The sequence below is a fragment of the Protopterus annectens genome, chromosome 1.part1, assembly GCF_019279795.1.
Source record: "Protopterus annectens isolate FY-2018-M chromosome 1.part1, PAN1.0, whole genome shotgun sequence".
In the NCBI taxonomy this organism is placed as follows: Eukaryota; Metazoa; Chordata; order Ceratodontiformes; family Protopteridae; genus Protopterus; species Protopterus annectens.
In genome coordinates, this window is record NC_056726.1 from 1,100,184,532 (window position 1) to 1,100,209,342 (window position 24,811).

Here is a 24,811-nt window from a genome sequence, read left to right on the forward strand (position 1 = left end):
CAGGAACCTCACATGGCCTTCCTGAAAACATTGGAGGGGATAAATGTATCTCCAAACACAATCATACTAGGTGACTTCAACTACCCTAATATAGACTGGGAACACTACTCAAGCCCAAACACTCTAGCCCAAAGGTTCCTGGAGTTCATAAACTCAAATGCCATGGAACAACTAGTCACCATCCCCACAAGAGGAGAAAACATACTTGATCTCATCATCACGAACATGGGATCACAATGTTCAACCCCGGAAGTATACCCCTCACTGGTGAGATCAGATCATAAACTAATCTCGCTGGAGGTCCTCATTCCGCCCCACCTGAAATAAAAAGACCACAGTGAAAAACTTCTCAAAAGCCGACTTCACACTTCTAAAACTAGTGTGGTCTCCTTTAAGGCCCCTGAGCCAGTGGTAAACATTACTCAAACCGCTGAATCACTTACAAATGCCTTCTACCAGCACCTACAGGACTGCATGGATCAGGCAATCCCAAACAAAACTAAGACTCTTTGTACCAAAGGCAAGCATCCAGTCTGGTGGACCCCAGCCATAAACAAGCTCTACAACAAAGGAGGAAGCTACTACAAGATAGAGCAAAATCCTTGAAAGGTAAGACACCTTTGATCATTATAAGTAAATACTAAGAGCTCTCATAAAATCATCCAAGACAAATTTTGTGAGAAAAATCACCAAGGACTCAAAAGACAATCATAAGGCCTTCTTTAGCTATGTTAGAAACCTAGGAGGAAACTCCCAGATATGCTCAGAATTAGTTCAAAATGATGTGAAGATTACTGAACCTACACACATTGCCAACATACTGGCTGACAGGTTCAGTGCAAACTTCTCCCTCCCCAAAGGAGAGATATCTATACCAGAGGATTGTAGCCCCCAAACATCTCCAACGCCCAGGTGAGAACTGCTCTCCAAGGCAAAACACAGCATCCATGGGACCGGATGGTGTCCCCGGCTGTGTGCTCCACAAACTCAATGAGGAATTAAACCCGCAGTTAGAACAGCTGTTTAATCTTAGCCTCACCTCAGGATACATACCCAAGGAGTTTCGCATGGCGACTATGGTCCCACTTCACAAGGGCGGTGCCTCCACCGACCCTGGAAATTACCGTCCCATTAGCTTGACAAGCCTTATCTGCAAAGCCATGGAGAGGATCATAATGGAACTCATAAATAAAGACATAGGGAACTTGCAGACTTTGGATCCAACCCAGTTTGGCTTTGTCAAAGGCAGATCATGCCTTTTAAACTTGGTTGACTTTTTCGAGACAGTCACCAAGGCCATTGATGAGGGAAAGGCAGTCCATACAGTCTACCTCGACCTGGCAAAGGCCTTCCACACAATACCCCACTCAGGTATCATCGAAAAACCCATCAGCTTGAATGTAAACCCATACATCACAAGATGGGTTGCAAACTGGCTAAGTGACAGAACCCACAGGGTCAGAGTTGCTGGAGCCATGTCAGACTCAAAGCCTGTCACAAGTGGTGTCCCACAGGGCTCAGTCCTGGGTCCACTCTTGTTCGGCATCTACTTTTCTGAAGTACAAGCAAACACAGGAGGGTTATGGCTGACAAAGTTTGCAGATGACTGCAAACTGGGCGCCATAGTCGAAAACACATCTGACACAGATATCCTTCAGAAGGGCCTCACAGAGATGGATAACTGGTCCCAGAGCCATGGCCTAAAGTTAAACGCCAAGAAATGCATAGTCATACCCTTCGGGAAAAACAAGGTTACCCCTAGCTGCCATATAGGTGGCAATCCACTGAGCACAGAAGAAGTCATCAGGGATCTGGGGACCCAGGTTGACAGTAGCCTTTCGTTTGACACTCATGTTGCTAAAATAGTTAGGAAAACCTTCTACATTGCCCACCTGATCATGAAGGGATTCACATCTAGATCAAGGGAGGTCATCGTCCCCCTGTACTCATCACTCATTAGACCTATGATTGAGTACAATGCCCCATTCGGAATGTATCTGACCCGACACCTGCAGCAGCTGGAAAGGCCCCAAAAGTTCCTCACCAAAAGGATAAAGGTTCTCAAAAATATGTCTTATGCTGCCCGACTGAAAGAACTCCAGCTCTATTCAGTCTCATACCGCTTGCTCAGAGGTGACCTGTGCCTGACATATAAGGCCATGTCAAACCCAGATTTGATGAATATGCTTCACCTCAAAAATCTAGATCCCTCAGAACCACAAGGGCGGAGACTTAAACCTTGACACGGTTATTAATAGAACATGCTGGAGGGACAGATTCATCACCCAGAGACTCCCTATGCTGTGGAACAAAATCCCGGTACATGTGAGGCAGAGCACCTCGCTGGCCTTGTTCAAGAGGAATCTTGACCAATGGATGGGAGATCGCAGATATACCCCAGGGATTACTTCAGTGTCACTGCTTGACAGAGGCACAGCAAAATAATAGGCATAGTTTTATTCAAACTAAAGGGGTGGCTAAAGCCAAATAACTATGGGCTAGGCTTATAAATGCCCTTGGGCAGATAGCCTAGTATGAACCTATGAACCTATGAACCTATAAAATAAATGCAGTTAAATGAAAGAAATGACTTAAATCAAGTGCAGAATGCAAAACAATCGAAGAAAAACAAAATGGAGGTACTTAAAGTCTCTCTTTCTCATTTCTTTTGCTCTTGTAGACTGCAGGATGCCAAAACTGGATCCGCAGAGCTTAAACATGTGCAAATCCAAGCAAACACAGGCTTCTAAAGCAGAAAGTTGAAAGGGATAGAAAAACTGCCCAAACGGCCAATAAACTGCAATTTCAGTGTCAGAAACCACTCCTCTTGTGGTAGATAGGCTACCTTGTGCTTAACAATCCTACTGATAAACTAGAAGGCCTCCCTCTAACACAGAATGATATAGGGAACTCAGAAAAGTACAGTTTTGTACCTACCATAAATGTAGATGTTCGAAGATCCACATTGCTGCAGTCCTTACTTATGGGTAGTCCGCTGTCCTCGGTCAGTCCGCTATCCTCGGTCGGCCCGAATACCAAAGTAGTCATGGCGCCTAGATCTGACATCAGAGCAGGTATAAAGGCATGACCGCGCCATATCCTCTTTTCTTGCCCCAGATGTCAGAAGGCCAAACCAGAAAGGCCACAGCCAAAAACAGAATACCTCCCAAAAACATGCCCAACAACAACCATCACCTAAAGCATAGCACCAAGTCAAACTACAGTGGGGAAGGAGGGAGGGTACTGGACAGCAATGTGGATCTTCGAACATCTACATTTATGGTAGGTACAAAACTGTACTATGTTCTTCATCTCACATTGCTGCAGTCCTTACTTATGGGTAGAATCCCAAAGCAACGGGAAAGGAGGATGGTAAAATCATAAAGCATTAGGGGCCGCTAAAATGCCCTGTAAAATAGCAGTGGCAAATCCAGCCCTAGACTTAGAATAAAGAGGAAGGTGGTAATGTTTAGAAAAGGTATGCACTGAACTCCAAGTAGCTGCCTCCAAAATGTCTTTGTAGCCCCTTAGAAAGGCATTGAAGTAGCAGTAGCCCTAGTGGAATGAGGCCTGATTCCAGCAGGAATCTCCTTACCATGATGGCAATAACAGAAAGAAATACAAAACCCAATCCATTTAGAAATAGTTTGTTTTGAAACAGGTTTACCCTGTGAACCCAAAGCAAAAGAAACAAACAATTGCTGAGACTGTCTGAACTCCTTGGTTCTGCTCAAATAATAACGCAACTGCCTGTGAATATCCAAAGTATGCAAAATTTTCTCCCCTTTATTTTGCGGGTTTGCATAAAAAGTAGGCAAATGAATAGTTTGATTTAAGGCCACACTAGAAACCACTTTAGGCATAAAGGAAGGGTTAGTACGCAAAGATCCTATCCTTATGAAAAATCAGGAAAGGCTCCACTGCCATGAGGGCCTGTAATTCAGAAACCCTTCTTGCAGAGGTAATGGCCAAAAAAGCAGTTTCCATGACAAATACTTTAACTCGGCAGTAGCTGCAGGCTCAAAAGGTTGTAGGTAAGTTTTCCAACACAAAATTGAGATCCCAAGCAGGAGTAGGAGCTCTGCATTGGGGTCTATATTCTTTGCCCTCTAAACCCGCTTAAACCAGGATGAGAGAGAGGGTAAGGTCACAATCATAGTGACGTGGGGGTCTTATATTCTTTGCCCTCTAAGAAATTGCTTAAACCAGGATGAGAGAATAAAGGAGGGTCACATCAATCATAGCAGAAATGGCTGCATGGACCTTTATTGAAGAGAAACACAAACCCTTGTCCAATAACTCAGTAAGATATTGAAGAGCAACACTTAAATCAGGTTTGGAGACATCAAAGTCCTTTCCTTTGCTCCAAATAAAAAATCTCCTCCATTTATCAGCGTAAACATTCCTGGTACTAGGCCTCCTGGCCTCCAAAATAACATTCAAAACTTGTTGTGGAAGCTGAGACCCTCCAGAGCCTAAAACAGAATATGCCAGGCTGTTAGATGCAGAGACTGAATCTTGACATTGAGGAAGTGACTGTCCTCTTGAGACAAAAGGTGGAATCAAAGGCAGAGGCCATGGAGGTTCTCGTACTAAACTCCTCAGTAGTGGGTACCAGTGTTGTCGAGGCCAATCCGTGTTATCAAAATCATGGTTGGCTTGTCTTGTCTGGCCTTCAAAAGTACCTTGGGAAGAGGCAGAGGTGGAAAGGCATATACATGCAGATTGTTCCAACTGAATGATAGAGCGTCCACCTTCCAAGCTGTGTGATGAAACATTTTTGCAAAACTTTGGCAACTGGTAATTTAGTGGAGAAGCGAACAGATCTATGTCTGGAGTTCCCCATAACACTGTCAACTGTTGAAATACATGAGGATCCAATTTCCACTCGTGAGGATCCACTATTTGTCTGCTCAATACATCTGCTAAGGAGTTCTGTGCTCCTGGTAGAAACCTTGCCTGAAGATTGAGGTGTAGATTGAGAGCAGTTTCCAACAGAATCATCACTTGCCTGCAAAGAGGGTAAGAATGAGTTCCCCTGCTTGTTGATGTACCACATGACAGTAGTGTTGTCTGTTTGAATCAACACCTGCCCTGGGTGAAGTAAATCTTTGAAAGCCATCAATGCAAACTGGACTGCTAACATTTCCTTCAAGTTGATATGCAAATGTTGGAGTTTGACAGGCCACGTGTGCACCCATTTTCCATTGAGGTGTGCTCCCAAGCCTTGTCCGAGGCATCTGTCGTTAGAATCTGACTCGCCTCTGGCCGGGTCACAGAGAGTCCCTTGTTTAGGTGACATTCCTGAGCCCACCACAAAAACTCCTTCTGAATGCAACGTATTATCTGAATGACAGTGTCTAGATCTTGGCAGTGCTGTGTCCATACATTTTTGAGATACCATTGAAGCTTCCTCATATGCAATTTGGCATTGGGAAGCACCAGAATACAAGATGCCATGAACCCCAAGGCTTGAAGGACTGTCCTTGCAGTCAGCCTGGACCGTAGAGACATTTGATGGAAATAAAGAGATAGGCTTCTTTGTTTGTCCGGGGTCAAAAAGGCCATCTGGGAAGCTGTATTCAGTCTCACACCCAGAAAGCACATGTCCTGAGAGGGTACTAGACTGGACTTTGTTTCGTTCACAGAATACCCTAGGCATCTTAACACTGCCATCACATACTGTAGATGATGAAGAAGTTCGTCCTTTTCTTGTGCAATAATCAGGTAGTCGTCCAAATAAGGATAAATCTGTATTCCTCTTAGTCTGAAAAATGCTATCACTGGAGCCAGAACCTTTGTGAACACTCTGGGCGCAGTAGATAAGCCAAAGGGCAATGCAGAGAATTGATAATGTAAATTTCCAGCACGCAGGTACCTCCTGCAACTGGGCCTGATAGGAACATGAAGGTAAGCCACTTTGAGATCCAGAGTAACCATCCAGTGATCTTTTCCCAACAGAGGTAAACGTTGTTGTAAAGTCAGCATCTTGAACTTTGGAATGTCCAGGTAAGTGTTGAGGATAGATAAATCTAAAATTGGTCTCCACGTGTTTCCTTTCTTTGGAACTAGAAACAGGCGAGAATAAAATCCTAGGCCCACTTCTGACAGAGGAACTGGCTGTATAGCTCCTATTTGAAGAAGTAAAGAAATTTGTCTGTGAGCCTCTATCCTTTGCCGAGGAGGGACGTCTGGCATGCCTTTGAAAGGAGGCATGGTATGGAAATAGAACTTGTAACCTCGGTTTATAATGTCCAATACCCATTTGTCCTGGGTGACTAAATGCCAATTTTGCTTGAAAAGAGCCAACTTTCCTCCCAAAGGAGCTGCCAGGCAAGAAGAATCTGGCAGCTGAAAATGCAGGTCATTGGGCCTGTTTACGAAAGGACTGGCCCCTGCCCTCACCAGCAGAATGAGCAGGCGAACTCCATTGTCTCGGCCTGAAGGTACTCTGAGCTCTGCCCCTACCACGCCTAGATCTACCCCTAGACTGAGAATCAGAAGAAGGGTACGTCCACCCCTTAGTAGGCCAATTTCTACTAAACTTTGGAGGTTGTACCTGCAAAAAATCTTTAACAGTCTGCATAGCCTTAGCGTTGTCTTCCATTTTCTTTGAGCCTGACCCCACAGGAGGACCAAACAAAACTTCAGACTGTAAGGGGCATCCAGAATTCTAGACTTAACATGCTCAGACAAATTCTGATCCTTAAGCCAGGCGTGCCTACGAATAACGGAACCAGTGGCAGCCACCCTAGAAGAAGCCTGTAAAGCATCAAAACCACATTGCAAAGAGTGCTTACCCACCTGTTCAGAAACATGCACTAAATCCTGCAATTCTTTACACTCTATGCCCTCTGCCAAAGCATCCACTTTAGATCTTAGCTGAGAAAGGAGGAAATTCTGATACTTCAACATATGAAACTGGCAGTTCAAAGCTCTCATTGCTAAAGTAGAAGAGGTATACACCTTCTTACCCCATCTATCCAAAACTCTAGCTTCCTTATCCAGAGGAACCGGATTCTTAACAACAGAGGCTCTAACACCCTTAGGCCCCTGACTAATAGTTTCTGGGTCCACCCTAGGACTCTTATACAGATATTTATGAGCCTCAGGCACCCTGTAATACCTGTCCGGTTTAACTGGGGCAGGAGGCACAGAATCTGGATTAAGGCAAGCTTCGAGAAAACATCTGAAACAACATCCAAAACCGGAGGTATAGCTAAGGGTCTATGCTGTGGTAAAAACAAGAACTCCCTAAGTCTCTTCCGTGAATCAGAGTAATCCTGTCTCTCCCACTTAAAATGCTCCCTCATGGAATGCAGAGTTTCTGAAAATGAAAAATCCTCTGGAGGAGAAGCAGAAGGAGTGGAATCCTCTGCATCAGAATCAGAATAAGGAGGAAATCTTGAATGTCTTCAGCAGAAGACTCTGAATCATCTGAGGCCTGCTCCAAACTTTCCAACTCTGGCTCCATCCTGGGCCTCTTATCAGGAGGGGGCATAGAACCTCTAATTAAAGTAATCAAATCCTCTGCCATTTTAAGCATGTGCTTTTTAGGCACAGACCCTGAAGAACCAGAACTGACACCAGAGGAAGGCAAGACAGACCTGCCCTTAGAAGGAGCCTTAGAAACAGTAGCAGAAGGCCTAACCACCTTAGGCATAGAAGGGAGAATAGTAACCTGAGAGGCCCCTTCAGCCTGACCTGCCTCCTGAGAGGCCACATCCTGTAAAATCAAAGTTTCCCCTGGGACTCAACAGAAACTTCAGCCGGATCCACCTGTTCAGCTGTAGCTTCTAAAGGTCCGGCGTCTGAAATGGACGAATCATCCTGCCTAGGCTTAAAAGATTTGTCTTTGCTTCTAATAGTAGAAGCAGGCGTCGGAACATCCGACGGCATATTATAATTACACCTCTTGCCAAAGACTAACCTAGCGCAATCCAACCTCCGTTTTATAGTGCGCTTATTAAACGTAGCACAAAAAAAAACCGACACCACTCACGCCGTGCTCGTCCCAAACAAGGAATACAAAGCGGTGGTAATCCCTATGCGGTATCTGTTTCCCACAAGAAATACAATTATTCACTTTTTCTGACATCCGGTAGTAACTGAGGCAAGAAAAACAAAAATATTGTACTTAGCCCAACTTGGTATCAGTCTGAAACTCCGAAAAAAAACTTCAGAACGCCGCCCGCCACTTGCAACGCTGCTTCTGCATCCGCCCTTGCCCCAAAAATGACTGAGGATATGACGTCGGTCATGCGCCTTTATACCCTGACGCTCTGATGTCAGATCTAGGCGCCCATGACCGACATCAGCCTAATACTTTGGTATTCGGGCCGACCGAGGACAGCGGACTGACCGAGGACAGCGGACTACCCATAAGTAAGGACTGCAGCAATGTGAGATGAAGAACATCTTACAATACAGTCCTGGATACAGCAAACCTTTATCTGGACTACTCTTGTAACAGGAAAGGTGGGAAACAAGCTAATAACTTTCTTTTTGTTTTTGTTTTTCAGGAAAACAACAGTTAAAATACTAATAAAAACAATTTAAATGCAGTGCAAGCTAGCACACTCGAGTGTGTAGCAATACTAAGGCAAATACAGTTAAAATAAATGCAGTTAAATGAAAGAAATGACTTAAATCAAATGCAGAACATAGAAAATCAAAGAAAAACAAAATAGAGGTACTTAAAGTCTCTCTTTCTCCTTTATTTTGCTCTTGTAGTCTGCAGGATGCCAAAACTGGATATGCAGAGCTTAAACAAGCACAAACCCATGCAAACACAGGCTTTTAATGCAGAAAGTTGAAAGGGATAGAAAAACTGCCCAAACATCCAATAAACTAGAATTTCACAGCCAGAAACCACTCATCTTGTGTTATATAGGCTACCTAGTCCTTACCACTCCTACTGATAAGCTAGAAGGCTTTCCTCTAACAAAGAAAGGTCTGGGGAAGTCATTAACTTACAATACAGTCCTGGATACAGGAAATCTGTATCTGGACTACTCTAGTAACAGGAAAGGTGGGAAACAAGCTTAGAACTTTTGCTTTTTTTTCAGAAAAAAACAGTTAAAACAGTAATAACAAACAATTTAAATGCAGTGCAAGCACACTTGAGTGTGTAGCACTATTAAGGCAAATAGAGTTAAAATAAATGCAGTTAAATGAAAAAAAAACAACTTATGTTCTTTTGCTTGGGGCCTCCAGTGAAAACTGATACAGTTATCTAGATGGGCTTTCCTAGTAAATAAATGTCAATAAATAAACAATAAATAAAGAAGATTTGAGACAGACAAGAAGAAGGCAAGAGGAAACAAAGGCATCCAGAAAATAAATGGATGGATTGTGTGAGAGAAGACCTGCAACTGTCAGGCATGACATTTGAAGAAGGCAGGGAGTGGCACTGAATCAATAGCGAAGGTGACAGCTGATGCGATACCCTAACCCCATGTATAAAATTGGATAAAGGGTGGCTGATGATGATGAAGTCTACTGTCTGCCTCAAAGATTTTATGTGTATTGATAGTCATGGATAATCTGCCAGAAACTAACCCATCACTGCTACAATGTTGTAGTTATCATTGCTACAGTGTTTCTCTCGATCCCGTGTTATTATCGCCCCATTACCTTTTTTCTCTCTCTCACTTTTTCACTGTCTTCCCAGAGCTCATCACTTTACTCTCTGATTCAGCTTTCCTTTTATATTCTTATTTCCATACTACTTTTATACTGACTCTGCTTTTGCCTTTCTTCCTCTGTTTACGTACCTCCATTTCTCCCAGTCAGCTCAAGATTCTCTTTCCCAGTCTTATGTCAACCTATGCCTAATTTGTAAATCTAATGTAGTCTACTCTACCTTTAATAGCCTGTTCTTACCTTTGCCTTATACCAAATGCCCAATTCTGATCTAATAGACTATGCCATTAATATCCCAGGGCATCTCTTTGACATTCACATATTATTTCAGATATCTGTTATTACTGACACTTTGTATTTTGAGTGATACCAACGTAAGGTATGATTGTTGATGTAATTAGTATGTCTATGACTATCATTAGCTTATTTGAAAATTCCATTGTACGTGTACAATGTTGTTTTTCTATTGCCAGGTGACTGGATTGTACCTGTAAAGTGTCTACGGACTTGCACAATTACCTGCTTAACACCTATATGAATACACAAATGAATAACTGCATGCTTATAGGTAGTAAACAGATATGCAAGAGATGGAAAAGGAGAGAAAATGTGGGGAGTCAGTTTAAATGCGATTATTGTGAACAATTTTTTATTTATCATTTGTTGACCGGGAAAGTCCGACTAGGTTCCACAGAGCCTGTTTTCAGCGGAGGCCCGAGGAGAAATGCTCCAGATGCATGTCTTTGGAATGTGGGAGGAAACCCACGCGAACACAGGGAGAACATGCAAACTCCACACAGAAGGCACCCCAGCCGAGAATCGAACCAGAGAACCTCTTGCTGTGAGGTGATAATGTTAACCACTGCACCACTGTGCCGCCAACAATGATCTAAAAGTAATGCATTAGCAGATGTCTCCTGATGAAGAGAAACGATTACAAAGAGTTCACTCACTTCTGCTGTGGGGAAGGCATGCAAAGATAGACAGGGGTATTTGAACTGAAGTGAAGTGAGCTACAGAAATAAATGTACTGAGGAATTTTACCAGCAGCATAATACGGTACAACTTAACATCAGCCATAGATTGATTATCGGGTAATCAAATACAAAACGATTAACAAAACTAGCAGAGAAAAAACACTGGCATGTTTAAGATATTGAAGGACATTAAGTTATTACAGAAGCATGGAGTTAGTTTTTATAAGGGAGCTAATATTTGAAATGAAATGCTTTAGACATTACTTATACAACTGACCTGTAGTCAAACTAAAAATGATATCCAACGCCCTGCACACCACAACCCCCAAATGTAGTCCAACTTTGACTCTAGATAAAGAAATGAAATAAAACATGTTCAGAGCATTAAATATTTTCAGTCACAGAATGAGCTCACCGTAAACTCATTTACTGCATCCGCACTCATTACATTTAACAGTGAGTAACTGAAAAGTAAAACAAATGTGCTACTACAGAAAGCACCACCTTATTCAATAAAAAATCTGTCCTTTTATACAACTGATCATTTTACATGGTCATTTTGAAAAAAAAAAATACAGTCATATTTTCAGGTTAACAAACTAAAATAACATTAAAACAGTACAGTCAGAAAAGCAGCGAGTGTGTAAAAGTTATTCACCATTTAAATCTTTATATAACGAGTTGTATTTCATGTATATAAATATTTAGGGTTTTGATAATGAGTAGAAAACACATGAAAGGGCACACAAAATCTCTATATAAACAGACTAAATACAATATGGTGCTGTCTTTAATGTGAAAATCAGTATTCAGTAAGTGCAATAATATCAAACTGCAAAGATGAATTTAACTGTTTAAAAATAAAAAAGATAATGTATGACTTGAAATTATTAAGACTAACATGTTTGACAAGTTTATAGTAATTACTCAGTGATTTGTATTCTGCATACTGTAGGGCTATATTGTATATTGTCTGTTCTGAGAGCCAAGGTCATAATCGAAAAAGGGTCTGTTCATCGGTCCACATTCCTAGTTAACTAAATAAAAAGAAAACAAACAAATTCATAACATAATTTTTCTACATCTAGCAGAAAGGCAATGTGAATACCTTTAAAACATGATCTCAAGAGTACTGTGAACACAGAGATAATTCAGGATTCATCCAATAATGTGCAGCACCTTATACACAAATGCTATATGTTCTGTAAATTGGTAAAATATGAAAAAAATCGCATTTTCTATATTTTGCTGTTTATTCTTTCCCAGAAATGTATTATGTTCTTAAAGAAAAAAATAGCTAACTTCCATCCGATAATGAAAACAGTTCATATAAATGGAATACTTGGAATCCATTGGATTGGTAATTTTATTTTTTTTGTTGTTGTTGTTTTGCTTACTACGTAATGGTTGTTCTTCTTTGTCACACTGACTCATGAGGTAGCTTGTTAATAGCCTACTACAACAAAAAGCTTTATATCCCCTGTCACAAAAGGAGATACTGCTAGCCCAGCTTGCTGGAATTTTGTAAATAGTTATATGTCATTTGTGAAGATCAACATGATTCATATGCTTGTATTATAAATGTATTAGAACTGTATGTTATGTGTATATCAAACTGCTGGTACAGAAGTGTGTGTTGAACAGGGTTTATACACTACTGAGCTTAAAAATATAGCCACAGTGTAACCTACTGGAACAGAACAGAAATATATATACACTATTGTAACTGTTTAAATGTATATATTTTAACAGGGGAAAACTGGAACACAAGAGGTTAACTTGCAAAACTTCAGAAAAATAGCTGAAATTAAATTACCTTATGGCTGGGACATAAAAAGATGTTACCATCCAGTCTCAGTGCAGTAACAGACACCATGTCTAGAACTACAAGTTTTTTGTATTGTCTTGGAAGTGTTTATTGTTTTATGACTTCCAAGATCTGCCTTAGATCTAAAAAAAGTCCTTGTTTATGTATTTCCACAGGTACATGCTAAATGCTACCAGCTGCATCAATGGTTGTTTTTCACCTGGGATAGAGTCAAATGACAAGAAGTGATGTCATTCTGCAAGCTATCCCAGCAGTGCTAAATTCCCTTTGGGAAAAACCATGTACCAGTGAATTACTACATAGGTGGCAGTACACTAAACACTGAAAGTGTGATGAGAGACTTAGGAACACAAGTGGACAGTCATCTCACCTTCGATAACCACATCACCATAACAGTCAGTAAATCCTTCTATGTGGCACACCTCATCATTAAGGGCTTTTCATCCAGAAAAAAGGAGGTCATTGTCCTACTCTACTCATCCCTCATTAGACCCATTACAGAGTACAACACCCTGTTTGGTATGTACCTCACAAGATATCTGCAACAGCTGGAAAGGCCACAGAAATACCTTATTAAAAGAATCACAGGCCTAAAGCAGATGCCCTATGTTGACCATCTAAAAAAACTCCAGCTATACTCTGTCACATATCGTCTACTCAGAGGCGATCTCTGCTTAACATACAAGGCCATGTCAAACCCTCAGTTGTTGGGCATGCTCCACTTAAAGAAATCCTAATCCTTCAGAGCCACATGCTCCAGGGATTTAAACCTTGTCATCACAATGAGCAAAACATGCTTGAGGGATAGGTTCCTGACCCAGAGACTCCCCACACTCTGGAATAGACTGCCCACATATGTCAAGCAGAGTGCCTCCTTGGCCCTCTTCAAAATGAACCTTGACAAATGGATGGGAGATAGGAAATTCACCCCAGGGATCATGTCAGTCGCCCTGCTAGACAGGGGTCTAGGGAAGTAAATACTGTGGGAAGAAATATCCAGGGAATTGTTATGGCTAGGCTTGTATAGGCCCTAGGGCCGATAGCCTAGTGCCAACCTATGAACCTATGATATTTGAGATATTAATTTGGGAAGTCTCTGAGACAGAGTCAGTATTCTGTATTTGTCTTTGACCTGACAACATCAGCTGGAAGACCCATTCACCACATCTGCCTTGCTTGCTCTGAAGTAAGTTAATTAGTGTATAGTAATTCTCTTATATTCATACAGGAATATACTGAAGTATAGTTTAGATGTTTTCTTTATTTATTTGAGACTGTCTTGCAATGTTGTTTTAAGTATTTCCTGTGATTTTGAACTCTGATGTCACTGTGATTATTTACTGAGTATTTTCTTTTTCTTCTGTTATTTATTATTAAATATATTTAAACCTTTCATTGTGGCTGATATTTGTGAGACATATTTAAGTTCTAAGAGTACTTCCATATTTACATGGTGACACTGTGTAGGCCACTTCTAATAGCCTTGCTCTTGGTCAAACTACCATTTGTATTAATAGCAAAATTACACAGTAAGACTGGACACCCTTTGCTAAGGGCCTTCAAGTAGCTGATAAGTGCATAGCTGGTGGCAGTAAAAACTACCTTATAGTCTGGGCAGAAGGGGACATAACTAGTAAACCTGCACCAGCCTTTTCCAGGTGTGTGTGTGTGTGTGTGTGTGTGTGTGTGTGTGTGTGTGTGTGTGTGTGTGTGTGTGTGTGTGTGTGTGTGTGTGTGTGTGTGTGTGTGTGTGTGTGTGTGTGTGTGTGTGTGTGTGTGTATATATAAATCAAAACTCAAAGTGTGTGTGTGTCAGCTACTTGGGCAGGGACACAAAGTACTGGTTGGACAGAGAGAGTGCTGGAGGTCTTAGCTTGGCCACTCAGCTGAGATCTCAACTGTACAGCTGTGCCAGTGGGGAGTCTTATTGGGATCTGGAGAAAGAGGGAGAAACCAGCCCCGGACTGACTGTAGTATCTGTGTGCTCTTAAGGAAAATTGTACTTGATGCAGAAAGCTGCATCTGGAAATACTGTGTGTGTAACGTGTCATCCTCCCAATATACATCCCCCACTGGTGCCAGTGGTGAGGATTAAGGCTGCTTGACTGGTCCAGTGGTGGGGTGTCACATCACCTATATGTCAGCTTTTGTATAAACAGACCTGCAGGCATATCTTACTTTGAAAATTATGAAGGAATGAAGGACATTGTAAAAATCTGGTCAGTTGTATAACCATTTTCTGGATATATTTTGCATCTTTTAAGGCTATTATCACATTCTTCTTAAAAAAGAAGGACCTTTTTGTGAACTTTTCTCTCTTGTGATTCTTGTTTTGTTCAGAATAAACTATACAGACACTCACATACGCATTCAGAATGATACGCACACTATTTGTATCCCTGTCCCTGTCATTTATAGAGACAGAGACAGATGTACATATGTCTGTAAAGGTTAAGATAGTTTATCTTCCTAACTGGCCTATTGACTTTTATTCTTCTAAGCTAACCGGATTATTGAGTATAGTGGTTCATATCGTTAAACATAGTATCTAAATCAGTTTTCTTACTTGCCATGGTGTAAAGTTATTAACTGTGAGGCAGGATTCATTTAAAAATGCTCCCCAAGGAGGGTTGCATGATTGCAGATTATGCAGAGCATATGCTAGCACATAAAAGGCATTATAGGCACTGTAGGTGAAACGGAAATCTTCCTCCTCATATACTGGCTTCTTAAATTCAGACAATTTCTCTGTATCCCAACATGCTATTACTTCTTTACCAGTTCCTTGGTCTGGCACACTGCCTGGCCAGCTGCAGCCAAACACATGCTCCCAGAACATTTTTATAAAAATGTCTTCAGGATACAAAGAAGGATGGATGCTATACAGAAATTCTTTAAATCCTGGTATCTTACCCTTGTGGGGGTAAAGTGTTATGGTACCATTTAATAGTGTTTGCATAACATGTTTTGAAAATACTGGAGAAACTGACCACCCCATAGGTCCAAGCCAGATGATTTGTGTTATATTGTGCAGGTAAAAGTCTTCCATTAGATTATACAGTGGTCCTTGTCCAGAATATATCAGGATTACCTTCACTAATGTTGTTCTTATCAGCTCAATTATACGTAACATCTTTGTTTCTGTGTTTTTTACATAGATTGTTTCTGTGAAGGCAACACAGAAACCTCTCTGATGCAATACGTCTTTCACTTTCTGGGCCCCCAATACACCAAAATCCTTATCAGAAGCTAAAATTCCTATCCAGTTCCAACCAAAGTGAATTGTTAAGTGAGCCAAAGCAAATGCCCCAAACGTGTCACTGGGCAAAGTGCGGAAAAACGATGGGAAAGTCAGTCTGTCAGCCAGAGTTGACGCTACAGAACCATAGGCAATCTGTATGAAAACAAAACATAGATGTTCATTCAGATGCTGGGCAGTTACATTTGTTCTGTTATGCATTCTACAAATAATAAAATAAAATCTGACTCATAATACTTAAATTGTAAAACTTGAAAGTATTCGAAGTAAAACATATCTGAGTAATTATATCTGAAGTAAACACATAACTATTTGTGAGTTATGACTGTAACAACAGTAGCTTTGACAGTTACATAAATGATATATGTATATGACTACTTAAATCATGCAACAATTAAATTTGTCTTTGGGGAATGGTAAGAGACTTTAATCAGCTGTGTTTCAACAGGGTCATCATGTAAGCTGTACTGACATGTAGCACATGCAATGTTCTGATTCTGCTCTGAAATCACCAATGGTTAAGCCAGCTATGTACTGTTGTGCTGCAACTGCCAATCAGAGCTATCTTCGTACAGGTACCTTTCAAAGCTGATATAATCAGGTATTGTGCTCTAGGCAGCCTCCACAGGATGGTATCAGAAACAATGTTACAACCTTAAAGGATGTAATACACTTTGTATTGCTAAAAAAAAAAATGTGGTGGGGCAGTGTTTAACAGCTTTTAAAGCTTTTGGCATGTATTTAGTTAGGCTTTGTAGAAATGTACAGCAGGTTCCAGAAGGTAACTCCTGAAATGTATCCCTCTGTCTGGTACAGTGCATGTTTCAGAACAAAATATTTTTTCTAAGAACAATTAAACTTCTATAACAAATGCCCGTTTGCTTAAAAAAAACATTAAAATATTACCATGGTAAATATGTCAGAGGTCCTCAAATGTTAACTCCAGAGCACATCACATTATACAAAATAAATGAATTATTTGTAAAAATTGCACAAAACATCATACATGGTATTTGGCTGATTATATCCTTAGCTGCCGATTGCCTATATGGCAATATAGGGTATTGCATCCTTTGAGGCTGTAAAGCATTTTGCAGTTCTACAGCTTTTTCTGTAACTAGCTGTACTTCAGTTCCATGTTATAGATAGAATTATGATCTGATTTCTCCAGTCATAGCTATCTAGTTATGTGTTTTTGACATGGATGCCATCTTGCATTGTTAATGAAATGAATTTCTCAACATTTTATTTGTTTTCCAGGGTAGAACTGTGATCTCCATGGACATTTTTCAGTATCAGCCCATGAGCAGTGTCTGGTTAGGTGTCATCCCTGTTTCAAACCCATACGCTGGATATGGTCAGAGACCCTATCACACTCCTCTGTATTATAGCAAGCCTCATGCTAATGAACTCAAACACAACGTTTTGATGGGATCTAAGCATATTTCAAGCTAGTAAATGCTTTAATAACTTTCAGTGGAACACTCACAAAGGAATCTCACCATATTTAAAGCAAGCATGCAATAATTCATCTATGACTTTCAAATACACATATAGTATACATCCATCTGGAGTGATTTTATTCATAAGGTATAAAAGGCTTATATTATACTCTGGTCTAGAGGTTTTTTTTTTGTTTGTTTGCACAATAAACATCTTTATTAATTATCACATATGACATAGGCAATCTTACATTTATATGAAGGAAAAACAAACAAAATGACACCATTTTCGTTGCAAATACTGTACATCACACACACCATTGAAACAACCATTGCTGCAAACATTATATATCACTTATAATCTATGCAGTCATTATCAGATAAGTATTATATGGATTTTTCAAATCCTGCCTCTTAAACCTCGTTCCTTCTCTGCCTATGTTGTTCCCATGATTCCCATTTTTTCCTTTGTAGTTTGCTCCCTCCCTTTTCTAAAGATCCCAGTTCCAATTGTTTTATCTCTGTTACTATACTTACTACTTCTAGTAAAGTTGGTCTATATTTTTATTTCCAATTTCTAGTAATTGCTTTTTTGGCAACTGCCATAATTAGACTCAGCAAGGCTTTACTATATCTAGGCAATTCCAATTCTGTATCATAGTTCAAAAATCATCTTCCCAGTCAGTCCAATCTGCTTGCCCAGCATCTCTGACAGAGCGGTCTGCAGGGAATCCCTAAAGTTTGCCATATCATTACATGCCCAAGAAATTTGTTCCCAGCCACCTCTTTGTTGCCTGTCACACCTCCAACATTTGCTGTCTACCTGAGGAAAAATTCTTTGGTGTCTACTTGGAGTAAAAAACATCTACGTAAACACTTCCAGGCAAAAATCCTAAATCTTCTAGACTTTTTTGAATACTCCCACTGTCTCTTTGTGAATTGCTAATTCAGTCTCTCTTCCAAATCCTTTCTAAACTCCTCTGGTTGATTCTTATAATTATCATGCAATATTTTATATGCTTTACTAATTATTCCTTTTTAATGGCAGCTTCTGTTCTAGATTCTATTAAAAACTCTATCAGTGCTGGTCTTTCATTCAGGAGGCCCCTATTTCTTTCTCTTTGCCTATACTCTGATATCAATCTTTGATAGGGAAGGTAATCTCTAGCCTGCAGTCCAAATAAATTATTGGCCTCTTCCCATTCTGTTACCTTTCCCTTTCTAGTTATTTGCTCCCAATACCTTGGTTCCTTTGCCAGTTTTCTCAAATAAATCCCAGTCCCCTCTTGCCTATTATCTGTTTACCTAACCACAGTCATCCCTATCGTCAGAATCTCTTCTCTCCATTCTCGTGCTGGTTCGGTTCTTAGAATCTTCCCTGCTATTTTATGAATATAATACTCTGTATGATTTGTGTTGTTCTCCTTAAGAATCTGGATCCAAAATCCCAGTCTCTCCTTATTTCTTGAGCTTCCTCCCTGTGTCAGCAACATTCCTTTCCAATTTGAATTATAGTTTTCTGCTTGTGCAATGTATAAGAACCTTAAAGGTGTTGCTCTAAAATACCTCCTCAAATTAGGTAACCCTAGTCCACCTTATTCTATTGGTAGAATCAGCTTATCCCACTTGACCCTTGTTGTCTTCCCTTCCCAGATAAAATCCTTCAACTCTTTTTTAATTGCTATCCACAGCTTCTCGTCTGGTTGATAAAAATATGCCTGACATTTGTATAAGAATAAAGGACCTAAAAACATTTTAATGGCTTGTATCTTAGTATCCATATCCATATAACAACACATCCAGTTTCTCAATTTTTGTATTATCTTCTGTTTAGTCTCTTCCCACATATCCTTAGCTGCCACCACAGAGTCATTTCTAATCCATATTCCTGAATGCTTCATTTTATCATGCCTCCATAAATATGGATATTGTTCATAGGTTCATAGATATGTACTAGGCTATTGACCCTGGGGCCTATACAAGCCCAGCCAAAATAGTACCCTGGCTTTTGCCACCCAAGAAAATTATTTTCCTGTGCCACTGTCGAGCAGAGCCACAAAGGTGATCCCCGAGGTGAATTTCCCATTTCCCATCCAATCATCAAGATTTTTCTTGAAGAGTGCTAATGAGGAGCTTTGTTTGATATAGATAGTTAGTTTATTCCAAAGTATGGGAAGTCTCTGGGGCAATTAGTGTGTGAGTACATAATTTGCAGCTATTGCCTGTGTTTTAACTTCATTAATTTTGTATCCTGAGAAGATCTGAAACTGTCTTGAAATGTTCCACAACACTGTCATGTCCCTGTCAAGCTTTTCCTGACTACCATACCAATTAAATCCTTGAATTTCTAAGTCCCTAATTTTCTTTGCCAATGGTTTTAAATATAATGCAAACAACAAAGGGAAAGTGGGCAACTGTGCCTGGTTCATCTCCTTAAGCAGAAGTGATCAGAGAGGAACCTACCCACGTTCATTTTCGCCTCAGATCCCTCATATATACCCCTAATCAACATTATAATTGTATCAGGGAAAGCAAATACTTCCATTGCCCTGCTCATGAAGTCCCAGTGTACTCTGTCAATTGCTTTTTCTGCATCAAAACCCACAAATAAAACTCATATTTTTTTACATTCTATTTCACTCTGGATCATCAATGTTCTGCTAATATTGTCAAATGTTTGCCTCCCCTCCACAGAACCACACTGATCCATATCTATCAATTTTGGTATCACGTTTGCCATTCTTTTAGACATTATAAACATAATATTATACTTATTGTTTAGTATTGAAATGGGCCTGTATGAAGCTGGATCCAATGGATCTTCCCCCTCTTTAGGTATTGCCGTTACCACCGCCTTCTTTTAGGATGCTGGTACTTCTCCTCCTCGTAAAATACTGATAAACAAAACCTTCCAGATCTTTATCAGTTTTTCCCCCCTAACTTCCAAATTTCCACAGGAATACCATCTATTCCTGGGGACTTTCCTGTAGATTGGTTATACATAGCCATTTTTATCACATCTCCTCCTGTCCTGTTAGTAATTAAGCCTCCTCTACCTCTAACCTTGGCATATTTAAGTCTTCCATAAACATTTCCATTTGTATCTTTTCTTGATTTCCATATTTCTCTGCTTTATACAAACTTTCATAAAATTTCCAAAATATTTCTAATACGTCTACAGGATCTCTTGTTATCTTCTTTATCATAGGCTCCCTAAGTTTGGCGACTGCCCTTTCCACTTTCTATTGCCTGAGTCGTTGTGCTAAAGGTTTTTGTGTTCTAGAATTATTATTAAAAAAAAAAAAAAAAAACAGTTGCTTAACAGCAATCTTTCTAAACTCATGCATATGAATCCCTTATTTTCTGTTTAGCATTCTGCAGTTTCTCCTTTTCTTGTTCTGAGACATTCCCCCTATTTTGTAGTACGTTAACATTTCACAGCCCCTCTAAATAATTCTTGCTACTCCTTAACCATATCTCCCTTTCCTTTTTTTCCACCCTAGTTTTAAACTCCACTTTAATTTTATTCCACTCCCTAGCTATATTTTCAGAATAAAATTCCAGCATCTCTAGTAGTTCCTGAATTAATTCCAAAACCCATTCCATAAATTCCTCTCTTTTCAATTGACAGGTGGGAAAGCTCCAATGTCTCATTTTTATTTCATTACCTTGTGTTTTTATTTTAATTATTATTGACACATTATTTGAAATAGTTATTGAGTGCATTTCAAGACCTTCAATTAAATGCACATGTTCTTGTCAGATATAAAATCTATTTAGCCTACCCCAGCCTTTGTATCTTGGTGAATAATATGTAAATTCACTCCAAACTGTTAGTACTGAATTTACATATTCCATGCCAAATATTTTCATAACTTTATTCAAAAATCTACCCTCCTTTGTTATATTTTCCCTTCTAGGCCTCCCAGACACATCTTCACTGTTGCAAACCAAATTCCAGTCTCCACTTATAAGTAATATTCCTTGCTAAAAGCTGATTATTTCTCCCAGAATTTTCTTAAGCTCCATTATAGCAGTTTTAGGGGGATGTAAATGCATGCCAGTGTAATCCTCCTCCCTAGCCAGTCACCCCCTTAGTATTATGTATCTTCCTTTATTATCTTTTTTCCTCTTCTATCACTATTGGAGCTCCTCTTGCAATTAACATAAGTACGCCTCTTTTCCTTTCCCCCAGATATTTCTCTGAATAACCATCCTGAAAACCTTTCTTTAACAAATTCACATGCTCAGTTCTTTCCAGATGTGTCTCCTCTAGCATACCTATTTGTACTCTAGGTTCATAGGTTCATAGGTAGGTACTAGGCTATCTGCCCGAAGGCATTTATAAGCCTAGCCATAATGTGTTGACTTTTACTGTCCCCTTAGATTAGTTCCCTGTGCCTCTGTCCAGCAGAGCAATTGAAGTGATCCCCGGGGTAAACCTTCTGTTTCTCATCCACTCATCAAGGTTTCTCTTGAAGAGGGTTAGCGAGGAGCTCTGGCTAATGTAGATTGGAATCTTGTTCCAGTGCATGGGAAGTCTCTGGGACAGGAATCTATCCCTCCAGCATGTCCTATTTATTGCTGGGGTGAGGTGTAGATCCCTGGATCATGTGGCTCGAGGGGATAAGGTTTTCTTTAGGTTGAGCATGTCCATCAATTCTGGGTTGGACATGGACTTGTATGTCAGGCAGAGATCACCTCTGAGTAGGCGGTATGCAACCGAGTACAGCTTAAGTTTCTTCAGTCGAGCTGCATAGGGCATCTGTTTGAGGCCAGTGATCCTCTTGGTGAGGTACTTCTGTGGTCTTTCCAGTTGTTGCAGATGTCTTGTAAGGTACATCCCAAATAGGGCGTTGTATTCTATGATGAGTCTGATGAGTGATGAGTAGAGGGGCCCAATGACCTCTTTCAATCTGGATGCAAACCCTTTTGTGATTAGGTGGGCCACGTAGAAGGATTTTCTAACCACTTTGGCAATGTGATTATCAAAGGAGAGGTTACTATCTACTTGGGTCCCCAGATCCCTTATTACGTCTTCTGTACTTAGGGGACTACCACCTATGTGGTAGTTTATGGGTACTTTGTTTTTTCCAAAGGGTATGACTATGCACTTTTTGGCATTTACCTTGAGGCCATGATTTTGACACTAGGTATCTGTCTCAGTGAGACCCTTTTAGAGGATGTCTGTGTCAGCCAGAGATTCCCTAGTTTGCAGTCGTCTGTGAACTTGGTCAGCCATACTCCTCCTGTGTGTGCCTGTACCTCTGAGAAGTATATGCCGAACAGGAGGGGTCCAAGGACTGAGCCCTGGGTAATGCCACTTATAACCGGTTTACAGTCAGTCCTAGCTCCCGCAATTCTTACCATGTGGGTTCTGTCCGTGAGCAAGCTGGCTCTCATCTCATGACGTAGGGGTTTATGTTCAGGCTGGTGAGCTTGTCTATAATACCTGTGTGGGGAATGGTGTTGAAGGCCTTTGAGAGGTCTAGCTAGGCTGTGTGGACCACCTTTCCCTTGTCTTTAGCCTTGGTAACTGTCTCAAAGATGTCCACCAGGTTTTGGAGGCATGATCTGCCCTTAACAAAGCCGAACTGGGTAGGGTCCAGTGTTTGGAGGTTCCCAATGTCTTTGTTAATTAGATCCATGAAGATGCACTCCATAGCTTTGCAGACCGAGCTAGCCAGACTTATAGGGTGATAGTTGCCGGGGTCCATTGTGGCTCCACCTTTGTGGATCGGAATAACCGTTGCTGTGCACCACTCTGTGGGCATGTAGCCTGTGGAGAGGCTGAGTTTAAACAGTGTGTTTAGGTGAGGGGTTAGTTCATCTTTGAACTCATGTAGGACGCAGCCTGGGACACTGTCCGGTCCCACTGATGCTGTGCTTTTGGCTTTGGAGAGGGTTGTTTTAACCTAAGTGTCTGTGATTTCAGGGGCACTACATTCTTCTGGTATAGTTATGGGCCCTTTAGGGGGTGAGAGGGGGGTGAAGTTTGCACTGAACCTGTCTGCCAGGATGTTGGCTATATCGGTCAGTTCAGTGTATTTTGTGCCATTCTGCACTAACTCTGAGCAGATCTGAGAATTGCCACTTAGATTCTTGACATAACTAAAGAATGCATTGTGGTTATCTTTGGAGTCCATGGCAATTTTTCTTTCGAAGCTAGCCTTGGATGATTTTATGAGGGAACGTAGTTTCTTGCTGATACTAATCAGGGATGTCTTCCCTTCTTGGGATTTTACTCTTTTCTGTACTAGTTTCCTCCTTCTATTGTATAGCTTGTTTATGGCAGGGGTCTACCAGACTGGTTTCCTTTTCTTGGAAGAGAGAGTCTTGGTTTTGTTTGGGATAGCACGATCCATGCATTCTTGTAGTTGCCCGTAGAGTGCATTAGTAAAGGATTTTGCAGCTTTGACAGCATTATCCTTTAGCATGGGGGCTTTGAAACTTCCCACCTTACATTATGTTTGCTTTTGAAAAGTTTTTCATGGTGGTTTCTTTGACTGGGTGTGGTAGCGGGATGTGGATATCCAGAGTGATTAGTTTATGGTCAGATCTAACCAGTGAGGGGTTGACCTCTAGTGTGGAACACCGGTCGCCCATGTTGCTGATGACCAGGTCCAATATGTTGTCACCTGTGGTGGGGGGTGATGACCACTTGATCCAGGGCGTTTGAGTTTATAAATTCTAGGAAATGTTGGGCAAGGGAGTTTGCACTTGAGTAGTTTTCCCAGTTAATGTTTGGGTAATTGAAATCACCCAATATCAGGGTGTTTGGTAAGACCTTTATGTTTCCCTGTGCTTCCAGGAATGCAGAGTGGGGGTACTGGGACATGGTGGGTAATCTGTAGCAAGCTATAATTTGCATAGCAATTTTGCCCATTGTTAGTTGCACGTGGATGATCTCTGAAGCATCGTGCTGTGCCACTAACCTGGAAGTGTGGGTATCCTTGATGAATATGGATACTCTCCTGCCTTTTGTATTTCGGTCCGGGATTTGTGGCCGAAATGTATGGTATGAGTTATAGCCTGGTAGTGCTGGGGTGCTCTCTAGAGCCTTATACCAGGTTTCTGTTACTGCACATATATCGATGTTCTCCATACTGAGGAGTGTCTCGAGTGTGTGCATTTTGAGGTTTAGACTTCTGGCGTTGAGTAGCATTACTCTCAGTTTTTTGTTACTTGTGCTATTTACAGTGGTCAGTTTGTCTTTTGTGCCTTGCCTAAAAAGTCATTATGGGGGAGGCAAGAGCCTTGGCCAGTATTCAAAAGCCTAATGGTGACAGGTGCAAGCCATCTCTAGCAAAGCAGCATGGCTTGTCGAGCATGTCATCCCAGGCTGACAGACACTGGATCCATTTTGAATGACACCAGGAGCTTAGCCAATTGTTGATATTAATAATTTTTTCTCTATACCGTGGTATCATTCTTGGTGACGGCAGGATGCTACTCAGGGTCAGGGTCATCCCGGCCTGGGCTATGTGATCAGAGAGCTCCTCCATGTCTCTTTTCGTATATTCCAGGGAGGTACAGCTCAGGTCATTCACACCAACATGGACAATGACAGAGTCATATTTGTACTTGTTCTGGAGTGACCTGAGTGCTTGTGTTACGTGACGGATCCTGGCACCCAATAGGCAGGTAACAGTAGCCTTCT

General features: G+C 40.9%; 1 protein-coding gene across 1 annotated transcript in view; it reads right to left on the bottom strand.

Annotated features, from left to right (window-relative positions):
* Positions 1–24,811, bottom strand: part of LOC122815490 (vomeronasal type-2 receptor 26-like) — a 204,490-nt gene that overhangs the window by 145,905 nt on the left and 33,774 nt on the right. The window contains exon 4 of the mRNA XM_044088030.1: positions 15,017–15,844. Within this exon, the coding sequence (XP_043943965.1) occupies positions 15,017–15,844 (828 nt within the window). The remainder of the gene's footprint in view (positions 1–15,016; positions 15,845–24,811) is intronic.